Source organism: Cynoglossus semilaevis, chromosome 6 (assembly GCF_000523025.1).
Source record: "Cynoglossus semilaevis isolate Cse_v1.0 chromosome 6, Cse_v1.0, whole genome shotgun sequence".
In the NCBI taxonomy this organism is placed as follows: domain Eukaryota; kingdom Metazoa; phylum Chordata; class Actinopteri; order Pleuronectiformes; family Cynoglossidae; genus Cynoglossus; species Cynoglossus semilaevis.
Genome location: NC_024312.1, coordinates 6,393,275 through 6,405,620, shown reverse-complemented (window position 1 = coordinate 6,405,620; position 12,346 = coordinate 6,393,275). Strand labels below are relative to the sequence as shown.

The 12,346-nt window shown below is 38.4% G+C and overlaps 1 protein-coding gene across 1 annotated transcript in view; it reads right to left on the bottom strand.

Annotated features, from left to right (window-relative positions):
* Positions 1–262: 262 nt before the first annotated feature.
* Positions 263–12,346, bottom strand: part of aass (aminoadipate-semialdehyde synthase) — a 17,052-nt gene continuing 4,968 nt past the window's right edge. The window contains exons 9-24 of the mRNA XM_025056276.1: positions 12,234–12,346; positions 11,843–11,965; positions 10,948–11,059; positions 10,778–10,837; positions 9,851–9,918; positions 7,338–7,459; positions 7,035–7,164; positions 6,322–6,432; positions 5,982–6,090; positions 5,162–5,302; positions 4,895–5,062; positions 4,697–4,792; positions 3,688–3,803; positions 2,578–2,666; positions 1,897–2,073; positions 263–1,680 (exon numbers count right to left, since the gene is read on the bottom strand). The exon at positions 12,234–12,346 is cut by the window's right edge and continues 62 nt beyond it. Of these exons, the coding sequence (XP_024912044.1) occupies positions 1,562–1,680; positions 1,897–2,073; positions 2,578–2,666; positions 3,688–3,803; positions 4,697–4,792; positions 4,895–5,062; positions 5,162–5,302; positions 5,982–6,090; positions 6,322–6,432; positions 7,035–7,164; positions 7,338–7,459; positions 9,851–9,918; positions 10,778–10,837; positions 10,948–11,059; positions 11,843–11,965; positions 12,234–12,346 (1,854 nt within the window). The 3' untranslated portion in view covers positions 263–1,561. The remainder of the gene's footprint in view (positions 1,681–1,896; positions 2,074–2,577; positions 2,667–3,687; positions 3,804–4,696; positions 4,793–4,894; positions 5,063–5,161; positions 5,303–5,981; positions 6,091–6,321; positions 6,433–7,034; positions 7,165–7,337; positions 7,460–9,850; positions 9,919–10,777; positions 10,838–10,947; positions 11,060–11,842; positions 11,966–12,233) is intronic.

Genomic DNA, 12,346 nt, shown 5'->3' with positions numbered 1-12,346 from the left:
TTCATTTATCAAAAGTTTACTTAAGCTTAACTTTGACATGAGGCAGAAGTTTTACATAATTAAGTCACTTTCTATCAATTATTACATTGTATTTTTGTTGTTGTTGCAATTAAACTAATATATAATTTGTCTTATCCTGTTTTAAACACCGTTTTGTCATAATCAGCAAACAACCTTCCACTGCACCAGATTTTAACTAGCAACCTATTAACTTAACTCAGAAAAATCTTTTGTTTAGGAGTGTTTAAAGACCAGCAACAAAGACAGAAGAAAATCCTTTATTTTGGAGGATTAATTTATTTCTCAAAGCTGTGTGATGGAAACACACAATTGACGAAGAACAGGATTTTTATCAACGTCACATGAAAAAGAACATATGACACGGTGTCGATGTTAGTGATTCTACTGAGTTAAACAAATCAAATATGTTCAACAAAACACTGCGATTTTAAACACTCCAACATTTACAACGTACGTGTCTGGAGCTGTTCATATATAACTGCAAATATATATATATTTTCCATACATATATAACTTTACTATAGGATATCAATCTAATGTAACTTTGCCCGTTAGAAAAATGTAACAACCGTTTACAAGGTGGGCACAAACAACGCCCCCTTAAAGGCAGTATAAAAAATACATTTCAGATAACGTTGACGTTTGTAGTGTGAGTAGCAGGCGGTTAAAAAAAAAAAAAAAAAAACACTTTTTGTGTGATTTTACTTTTGAACTAGATACTGATCAGGCTTCAGTTACTGGGTCGGTGACAGACTATACAGACTATCAATACTTTACTAAGTTCCAGTGTCAAACTCTGAATTCACAACATTTTCATTGAGTTGTGTTGGTGGGGTAAGAAACAGTTCTCAACTGTTACTGCTTTAAATCAACACATTTGGACGCGTCCTGTCATACCTTCTCGTTTACTTAGTTTCAGTAACCAACCATTAAAAACACTGAATTCATTCATCTTAGTATAACTATGTTACACAATAGCACACTACAGCTGTAGTGACACCTGCAGCACTCTAGAGGGTGCTGTGACAACATGTTGTATGACCTGTTCCGAATGAACTCTGATTAAAAAGTATTAAAAAGAAACAAGTTGAATTGCTAATTGTGCATTTAGCATCATTAAAGTATGACTGTAACACTGTACGCTGAGCTACCAATGAGCTTAAGAGCTGCACACCTCTATTATTATTATTATGACAAAACTTCATTTCTTCTGTTTTTTCCCCAAACTAAAAAGAGATAAATTAAATATGATTTACAGTTCTTCTTCTTTTCTTCCATTTTAGCATCTTTTCAAACTTGACTTAAAATTAATGCATTATTGTTTTCAAAAATACAGGTCTGTCAGTACAGGTAGACAGCGTACATTAGTATTTAGTTCGCATACTGTATTTCTTCTTTTGCTGTACAAGTTAAATATGTATACTATTTTCAAAAGTGAGGAATAAGGCAACTCATGTGCATTTCTTTTTACAAGATTTTTGGAGTTTTGGACAGAATTTTAAAGAGAGATTTTTGGTGCTGGTTGGAGGTCAAAGGTCACCTACTCTTCCACGGTGCTTTTGGACATGAAGTAAAGTCCTTCATCCTTAAGTCGCGCCAACATTGGTCCATAGATGTCCTTCGTTACTGGAACCACCAGACCTTTTTTGGTGATTTCACCTGCAGAGGGCAAGGAAAAAAATAGTCTTCACTCAGAAAAATAATAAATAAAATGCACAAATAGTAAAGATTTTTTGGATATTTCAGAATCAGTGCCTGTTTTAGGAGATATGAATTAACTTTATTTTCGTTTTAAGTTAATTTAAGACAACATTTGAAAGCAAGAAAAAAAGAACAAAAAATGACTAATGTTTTCTGAGAGATGCTGCTACTGACCATCGAGGACCATGCGAGCAGCAATGGCTGCTGGGTATCCTACAGTCTTGGCCATGGCAGAGAAACCGCCGGGGTCACCGTACACCACCAGGCTGATGTGTTTGGTCTCCAGTTCACCTGTCGGGTGACGAAGACCCACATCGTTCCTCAAGATGACCATGTCTCGCTCACCAGTGTCTTTGCACAGCACGCAGAGAGGGAGAGGGGGAGAGAGAGAGGGAGGGAGTGGGAGAGAGGGAGGGGGGGACAGTTTAAACAGTCACATCAGAAATAAATTATTTCAACCTTCTTCCCAGTCATTCCAAATCAAACCCTTCTTTGACAAACTACAGTGAAAAGGGTTACACACCTGGAGTATCGTTAAATGTAAACATTACCAACAAAGTATTGAAATATTGGATTAATTATCAGAACAGTAATGAAACGATGTAAATGTAAAAAAGTGATAAATGTAAAGTTATTAGTGTATTGTACAATATAAACAGGGTTATTAAATCATTTTCACATGTAATTAATACTTTATTCATTAATATTTTCTATTCTTTTTCTCATTGTTTGCCTCACTGTATCGATCAACTCTGCGTTCGCTGTAATCGTTTTAAAAACCCTCACTGCCTCAGGTTAAAGTTTGTCATATTTTTCGCTCATATTTTTTCTCTCTGATTTGCGCCCGTTTCTTACTGAATGACAGCTTGTCATGCAGATGTCTGGTCACAGCAGCCAGAATGCTGTCAGCCTGAGGCACGGGCTCCTCGCTCAACATCCCGAACCTGAAAACAGTGACACAGAAAAGAAAGAGACAAAACCTTACAATGGAATAACCTTCACTTAGCAGCATTAAGAGCTTTAACAGAAAAATACTCCACTTTAACGCCCTCACAACATGGCACTGCTCCACATATCCTTGGCTAAATGTAAAGAGATGAGCAGCTACATTTATGGCTTTGAATAAATGAACAAGTCTTTCAGTTGGAGCTGTTAGCATGTTGCTTTTCACCCTCATTTAAAGGCTAGGATGGAATTTCTCCCCCGCCCCCAACAGTTCACTTTCACCATCTGTGGAATTTATATTTTCAATGCTGGCGCGGCCCTCCTACCTTTAACGCCAGCAGAGGGAGAACAACAATGGAAGCGCAAGGCCTTGAACTGAGGACACCTGCAGCAGAGTTGACTTAAATTGAAGAGTGTGTGTGTGTGTGTGTGTGTGTGTGTGTGTGCTACAACACTCCAGGCTTTCAGTGTGGAGAGGAACAGCTCGTCCTTGCCGTCAGTCACTCATTCAATGACGCTCACTTTGAGGAGCGGCAGGAATCACATCCACCTTCACTGCACAAACAAATGCACTTCCACAGAAACCAGCACCAGTAGGTTTTAACCAGGAGTCTCTCAACAAGACCTTCATTCAATATGAATCAGTGATCAGTGGCAGAGCGGTTAGGGCTCCTGCCTTACAAAGAAGTCGACAACTAGTTGAAACTCCAGAGGTAACGTTTGGGTTTTTTTCCTGTATAAAGTTCACATATTCCTGACATTAGGGGAGTATAATTAATATAATTCAATTTTTATTTTTTGGACAATTTTCTCTTCAGAAGATTCTGGATTTTTATTGTATATTTGTGCAGAAAACCAATCAGTTAAGACACAAGGAATTCTTTGGAAGTGATTGATCTAAACGCTGAGTCAAACTGTGATGGTTTTCAAATCATTATTTCATCCATTAAAACAAATGTCTCAGCAAAGATGAAGTGGAAAAAAAAAAACAGACAGAGCTGTGAAGCGACAGTCACTCACCATTTCAGTGTGTCCATCCTGAAATCATCTTCTCCCAAACGTTCATAAATGGTCTCTTCAAAGGCTTCCTGGCTGATGGAGGTCGAGATTCCCTGCAGCTTACAGATGAGCTCTTTCTACAGAGACCACAGATTAAAACAACTGACTGTTAGTGTTTTTGGAACCCTACCCTGAAACACTGTCTCCTACACCACCGATCCCCAAACTTTTTGTGCAGAGGACCTCTAGTGTCGCCCGGATCATTGATCAATTGCTACTTTTTCAAAATAAAAACATCTTTTAGACCTATCTTTTGGTAGCATCTGTGTCTGAAGAACATTATTTGAAAAGCTAAATTCACTTCAAACTAGGAAAATGACTGGATTCTTTTTAAATCAAGTAAATTAGAAATTATTTCTCTGCTACTTCGTACCAAATGATCCACAGACAAGTACCGGTCGGGGGACCAGGGGTTGTGGACGTCTGTCCTACACCCTTTTAAATGTATTATCGTTTCTCTAAGTCTCTGTCCTGGACCTTGATGTGGTGATGGTCTGAATCTTTACTTTGTTTCTTTCGTCATGGTTGTACTCTAAAATCAATGTTGTAAAAACAGCTTTTTCTTCAGGGCCAAATATGAGATGTGGGCCATTATTTGTCAGGTTATTCGTGAATGTTTTACCCAAACTAAAAAAAAACAGAGCGAAACAGGAGGGGAAGGGTTTTGAAAACTTTGCACCATCCTTGATTTCTGAACATGTGGCTCAGTGTTCCCTTATTCACCTCAAACTGGATAAAAGACGATAAACATTTCCCACTGTAGACTCATCAATGTCAGAACGCCTGGTCTCAGTGAAGCCTTGATGCAGATAAGCAGCTATTGACAGTAACAGACCCTTCAGATAAATCCACTCTCACAGTTCTACGCAAGAGGCGGAGGTGCCAAACAGCTCATCTCATACAAACTGAACAAAGACAGGCTGTAGAAGAACAGGGAGGAACAGCGATGCGCAGCTGTGAGCGTTCTTACCCAGGACACAGGAGACGAGGTGGGCTGCAGCGAGGGGCAGGGCTCACTGTTAATGAGGCCCAGTTTGACGAAACTACTCATGGCCTTGGAGAATCCCTGGTAGACAGGAAAATACAAAAGAAAAAAAAGTTTGAGAGACAGTTTGAGACAGTTCTGTGGCCGTACTGCGTTCATGACCTGTTGACACCGTGACCCGACCTTAAAGCGCAGAGTTCCTCTGATCAGTGTGTGAGCCGACTGGATGCCATACATGTCAGCGTAAATGGTGCTGTTGCGGTTTGGGAATCCCTCCAGGTTAAATCCAGGCAGGATGTCCATGGGCATGGTGGCCTCCATCAGAGCCCCCCCGGCCGGAACTGTCACCACCTGAGGCAGAACCAAAACTTTACGGCTCGTTCTTGTCGACATTTAAAAAATGTCAACATTTAAAAAAATGCAGGTGACGGTGCTTTGGAATCGGCATACCTGGCCGTCCTTCAGGTAAACCGCAGGGTTGATGGTGTTGAGGAGGACGCCGTAGGGACTCCAGCTGAACTTGTAACGCAGGGGATTGTCGGAACTCTCCGGAGCAGGAAGACCACCTGCGAACGAGCTGTACATCTCCACCTGAAGAACGTTCATCCAGAATTCATTGTAGTGCCACGTATTCTTTTCAGATACAGCACAGCTGTGAACTTCTCTTTTTACTTCTATTCTAAACAGACATCATTTAGGGATTATTTTGTGCTACAGTTGTATTTTTATTCACTGCTGTGCAAAATTCTTGTCACTGTTGGATTTCTAATTAATGCTGTAGCAAAAGTTGGATAAACTGTCAGAAATTTAACAAATCAAATTAAATTTTATTTACATGGCCTTCTTCATACCCTGAGGTAACACAATGTGCCAGTAGTCGTTAAAAGAAGTCAGTCTGTGTTTTTTTTTTTTTGTGTATACAAGAGTCAGACTAATGACTTTAATACTCTGTTGTCCATGAACATTTTCAAGGACAGAAAATATGGAACAACGTGGTGACTGTCGTAGCAAAACATTACACAGAGATCTAAGACCTTTGCACAGTACTTTAAATTTTAATGAGTCGTTAGTGAAAGTCATTTAATATAAACTATAAGTAAAGCATTAATTTAATAAATAGAAATAGTATCACTGTTAGAATAAATGGTCAAACAAACAAATAAGAGAACATTTATGAAGAATGCTAACAGTTTATTTCTGCATGGAATTAATCAGTATCACCAAACACACACACACACACACACACAGTTGGAGTGTGTACACTACTTACACTGCAGCCTTCAGCTTTGGCTTTGTCGATACACTCCATGGCCAACATGTGGTCAATACCTGGGTCCAGTCCCATCTCATTCACGATGGTGATTCCTGCATCCTCTGCACTGAAAACAAACACACACACACACACCATTATTATTATTAACATAAAACCAAATACACCTAATCATGTTCTAATAAAATTAATTCACTTTAAAATAATTAAATTTCTTTGTCTCTTTAAACAATCTACAAACAGAAATTCAACCAAATACGAAAAAAATAATAATAATCTTCTACTAGAATCTTTTGTTTCCTGTTTGTCTTCTCTAACTTTGTTGTGGAGCTGGAGTCACCTGCTCTGCAGCTCCTTCATGGCCGGACTCAGGTAGCTGGCTGTCACCAGGTTCACCTTCCTCCTGATGCAGTGTTTGGCGATGAGTGGGTGAAAAGAGTACGGCAGCATGCTGAGGACCAGACAGAAGGTTAGGATCGGGGTTTGCTGCAGCTGAGCCTCGGACACTTCCATAACAACAGAACATACAACTAACTCCATACTTAACATCTTCACAACTGGCCTCCAATAAAAAAAACTATTTTGTTAAGGTGTTATTTCACCTCTCACTAACACCGAACACTGAATAATTATCTGGATTCCTGATCATTTATTTTTAAACAACAGTCGACAAATCCTCAAAGTTTCTGCTCATTACAATTAAGTTTTCATAAGTCATGATTATACAGAACCTGAAACACAGCTAATACAAATTGTAAATGCCTTTTTTTTTAATTCACAATCACAATTATGAAAAACAAAAGTAGAAAACTCTGTATCTGTCAAAGAAAATTATTTATCTTCAAACCAAAGTTTTAATTGGTTCCAAAAACAAATATCAACCTCGTTAAATTCACTAGATTTGTAACCGCTGGACAACAACCCTGTGACACTGGCACAGAAAATGTTAACTCTGGCACTGACAGAACAAAACAACTGCTGAAAAATAATAATTGGATCCATAATAATTGAAGTAATAACACAGTTTTAGGTTGAGTCCAGTGTGAACTGTACCTGATGACCAGGTCGTGATCTTTGATCAGCGAGTCTAAATGACCCTCCTGACTGGTCACATCCAGTGTGATGGGGATGGTGTTGGGATATTTGGCTGCCAGATCCTCAGCCTGCTTCAAAAGTACAGACGCTAAAAATACAAATTAAATAATAATTTTAACGTTGCAGATCGATGGTCAAAGGTCACAGTTAAAAAATAAGAAGCACTAATAGCTAACTAATACAAAGCTGAGTGGGATGTGAAAAGAAAAAAAGAATCTCCACAAGCAAATTTAAAAAGCAAAAAGCAAAGGACAAACTTACCCGCAGTGACCTGAGTCTTGTCGTTGCGAGTCAGGTACTCCACGATTGGTTCAGAGACGTATCCTGTGCCCAGCAGCAGAACTCGCTTCACCCCGCCTTTACTCATGATCTGGGCCTTTTCTCTAAAAATAAATAAATAAAGTTTAAAATTACAGCCAAATAAAACACGTCACAAAGCCGAGCGATACTTTAGATGCACGCGTGTTTGGAGAACAAATTTAAATGATGGTTCTTTATTTTTGCACATTTGCGTAAAAAAAAAAATTACAATCAAAAACTCAACAGAAGAAAGAAAGAATGCAGAGCACGGCGAGAACTTAAGCACAGAGTTTAGTTTAATCAGGCAGCATTTTTGAGACATTCTGATAGTAAAAAAAAATTCAAATTTGAAAAGCTGATTTTTTTTAATCAATCTTGAAGTTTGATTATGTTTTAAACATCAGTTTTTAGGATCTAGATTCTGTCCACTGACATGGGTCTGAGTTAAACTTGGAAAACTTTTTATTACCCCCAAAAAAAAACCCACAAACAGCCAAGTGAACCAAAAGAACTTTTTTTTATTACCCCCCAAAAAAAACCCCACAAACAGCCAAGTGAACCAAAAGACAGCAGAACTGCACAGATCTTTGAATGGACTGTTTGAGGATTTAGCAACATCCAGAAAACAAACAAACATGGCAGTCTCAAAGTATCAAAGAAAATAAAAAGACCAAAGATCCAAGATCCCCCCCCTCAGAGGACAGAGCACTATTCCATGGGACGACAGCAAGGCATGTAAGAATCACTGTGGTATAATAAAGTTCAGAGTCGATGGGGGAGGGGCTTAACAAAGTTCACGATGACTGAGCATTTGAAAAATTAGATTAATATTTTAAGTAATAAAATATTAGAATAAGAAAATGTATATTTTTTTGATGTTACTACAAAATGACACACAGGTTAAATCACAAAAAGACTGGTGAAATAGGAAGCTGACGAGTACGATAAAAAAAATTAAAAAAAAGAGAACACATCTGTGTCTTTCAGCAGCTCTCAAAGCCTCTTAACTTTAACCTTGAGTTTTGATTGAAAAGTCTTATTTCTTCTGCTGGATTATCTTTACACCATAACAATACCAATGTAACAGAGGCACCGTCACGAGTGACTCGTGGCATTAATATGCCACCCCTGGAGTCGGAGCTGTGGACTCGTTAGCTTTGGCCTAATTGGATGCAGCACTACAGCAGCAGGAGTCACAGGCGGGCTGACCAGCAGGCTGCACGCCACCTCATCCTCTTAATTAAAAAACAAAAGAGAGATGCTCCCTCAGGAGGATTTCACTCCCTGTTAAGATTTCTTAAGGAGCCCAGGCTCAATCCAGAGGATTAAGCCTCGCTGGCATACACAGCTTGTCTGAGAAGAAAACTCATCAAGTCGTGAAAGGTGGCCTTAATATAGACGGAGGCTCAACCGGGGCATTTGTGGAGCTGGTGATAAACAAGAGGCTCCAGGTCTGGGTGGTGTGTCTCTTTCTCTCAGAAACCTTTTTTTTTAGCTGTTAGTGTTTCATTATCCTGGTCAATCTGATTAAAATGAGCTACAGCTCATCTGTGGCTCGTTTTAATGTCTTACTGCAGAGAAATTCCAACACAAATGAACAACAAAACTGCAGGGAACAATGTCTGCCTCCAATAACAGACCAAAGAAATATATTTAAATACTATAGAAAACTGTTTAGTTTTTTTTTAAATTTTGTTTGTCAAGATGAGTTTACAAAATTAATGCAGATCTTGAGGTGACGCGTTAATAGTGACTTTTTAAAAAAAAGTAATTTTGTTTGATTTGATTGAAATAAAAAAAATAAAAAATACTGACATGCACAAATGAGCTTGAGGCCAAACATATGAGCCCTTTCACACCAAAGTGGTCTGGAAGACTTGGTTTAATTAGACAAGACACGCTAGGAATTGACACACCTTCATTTAGTTTGAAAGTGGGACAAACAATGTCAGCCGACAAGAACAGGCACTCACCTAAGGCACTGTGGCCTGAACCAATCACTGAGCAGGTAGAACAAACAAAGATCGCGAGGAAACACTTGAACTTCCTCACGTCAACACATACTATATTTGTCTTCTTTATTTAACTCTGCTTCTTTACTCTTCTTTGTTCAGCGTATTTATCGTTTTATCCAGTGTGCTGCAATTGTAATCAAAAGGGAGTTTTTAAAGTTATTTTCAAGGGAGAAAATGCAATCGAGATATGAGTGGATCGTGCTGTTGTGGAACAGATTAAACTCAGGATTCCACTGTATCCAATCCTACTGGCTTTCAGTATATTTGACTCTGGTCTGGTTTCGCAAAGAAATAACTACAGGAAAATCATTTAATACATGTTTAATCAGTGCACATTTATTTTAAGTGTTAGGTTAGCAATGAGTGACATTAGCACTAGAGAAATAGTCATTACAGTAAGAGTTCAGACAATACACTGAACACAGTCTAACTCTGTGAGAGCAGTGGAACAGGTCTTACCTCTTTTCTCGAAGTCTTTCTATATATTCATACTTTGGAGTGAGCGATCCGTTTGATGTGATAACGGCCTTTGAGGAAAAAAAGAATAATAAAGTTAAAAACACACCTTTAAAAGAAGATATTTGTGGATATTCTCAGTCATCACAATAATCTCAAAAGCAGTTTTAAAAGTAGGCAACGGGACTCACCTCGAGTCAGTTGAAGACGTTTCACCTCTCCTCCAAGAGCCTTCATCAGTTCTAGTTTTCTGGTGGGAGTTTCCAAATGTGTGTGTTCCCTCCCCAGGAAGTGCAGCAGTAATTCACGAGTTTGGAGTCGAGTAAAGTGACATCACCCACCTACAATGCTGTCTTTCGTTCTCTCCCCAGGAAGTGCAGCAGTAATTCACACCTCCATTCAAGTGACTCCAACAACCCCCACCCAGAGGACAGGGAGGTGGGACGATTCACCAGAGAGACGACGACTCACATGACCACTTAAAGGTCATATTGTTCAGGCCCAGAAAACTAGAACTGATGAAGCCTCTTGGATGAGAGGAGAAACGTCTTCAACTTACTTGAAGTCAGTCACTTTTGAGAGTTTAAAAGAAGCATTATTTAAATAGCATTCAAATGGAAATCATGTCAGACAAACTTAAGCAATGAACTTGAAGGTTCAGTGTGGGGGGTTTGGCAACTGTTGTTGTGGTGGAGTTTAATGTTACCATGTATTATCTTTTCACTTTGAAAGATTGAATATTTGAAATGAGGCTGAGGGAACACGTCACAAAACTCTCAAACACTTGTTTAAGTTTTACAGCCTTCGTCTTTTGCCTTGAATCATGTGTGTATTATATTATTTACAAAAACAAGTGTTGTACTCCAATATGAAAAGCTGTTACTCAACACTGCATATCTCCACTTACATACCACTTATACTAACACTTACATCTCTGATTTGAGGACTGAAATCCTCTTCCTCCAATGGTCTGTTGGCATCTGAGGGCAGCTGATGAGAACACAACACTAACATTAATCCAAACTAATTTGGCAAAACCTTCTACTTCAATCTGTCCACGTTGACACTGAAAAAAAAACACCGTAGGGTTTTTGTCTTACCATCTCCCAAATGTACGGGAAGAGCTGATCTCCAAAGTAGTCCGTGGCTTCAATGGGAAGCTGAGCAGGAAGATTGTCAATGGAGCACATGAGAATCCCGTTTCCTTCCACACTGCAGGAGAGAAGACCAAGCACAACTTTTACTGTTACCGTCTAAAACACAGCTCATTTGTTAGACACATGAGCTTCAGACACATTTTAAAAAATTTAGTAAAATTACAATATATCATTTTTAAATCATTCAAATCCTAACAAAGGTTTTTACAGACAATATATTATCCATAAGAAAATCAGAAATATATTCCTCCTAATAGGTATATTGAAGCAAAGGCAAATTTACCCCCGACTCACATCATCTTATTTTTAAAATAATGTCTTATCGTGTATAATATACAATAGAGACACATTTTGCTAATTGTTGTCTGATAGACTTCACCTGTTGCCTCACATTTAATGGTCACTGAAAACATTGATTTTGTAATTTACGTCAAAAGTTTTCTGGCATTGCCTGCCTTAAAAAACAAAAAAAAATTTACCAAAGAAAGAAATCTTGCACATCTGTCCTTTCATATAATTTGTACTTTCACACAGACAGGACTGGAGGATAAGATATATTTTTTTTAATCTTACAAGGATGACCTTTCCATCTTATTGCAGGCATAATTATTTACAAATTAACTTAAATTAAAAAAAATATTTTTTGCACCAACTTTTATAGAACTAGTCTTTGTTATTTTTTTTTTTTACTCTAAATTAATTAAAAAAAAATCAACAACCTCAAAGTCTAAGGTCATTTAGATTAACAAATATAATAAACCTGAAAATGTAACAATAATTCAAAACAACTTTTTCACAGCAATTCTGAACAACAACAAAAAGTGTGTTTGTCCCGTACCTGTCGTGGTCAATGTGCTGGTCGGCGTCGTACATACAGAAAGGCTTATCAATGGTGGTGCAAATGTTCATGAACTCTATAGAGCCTCCAGTATCAGCTGATATGTCACAGATAGCCAGCAGTCTGCGGCAGGAGACAGGTCAAAGGTCAAACTGATAGGCTGAACTTTCCTTTTGACAAACATGCCTGAAGGTAACACAGGACATTTGACCTCTGTGTAAATAAAGTGGCTACTGTTCTGACACTGAAGCAGAATGACAGGTCAGAGGCGAACCACCAGTTGAGAAGCTGCACATTTTCACCATCATATTCTGTTGAGACATTTCTTCAATTCTCTCTGATTAACAGAGCAACACTACGTTCTTTTTTAAAAATTTTTTTTTACTCCTACTTGTGTGGCAGAGCCGGTGATCCTCTATTGGACGAAGACGGGATTTTGCGTATTAGCTTTTGTGCATCCAGTCTCCTGAGGAGTCGAGGAGTTTGTGGTTCCCAGTAAATACC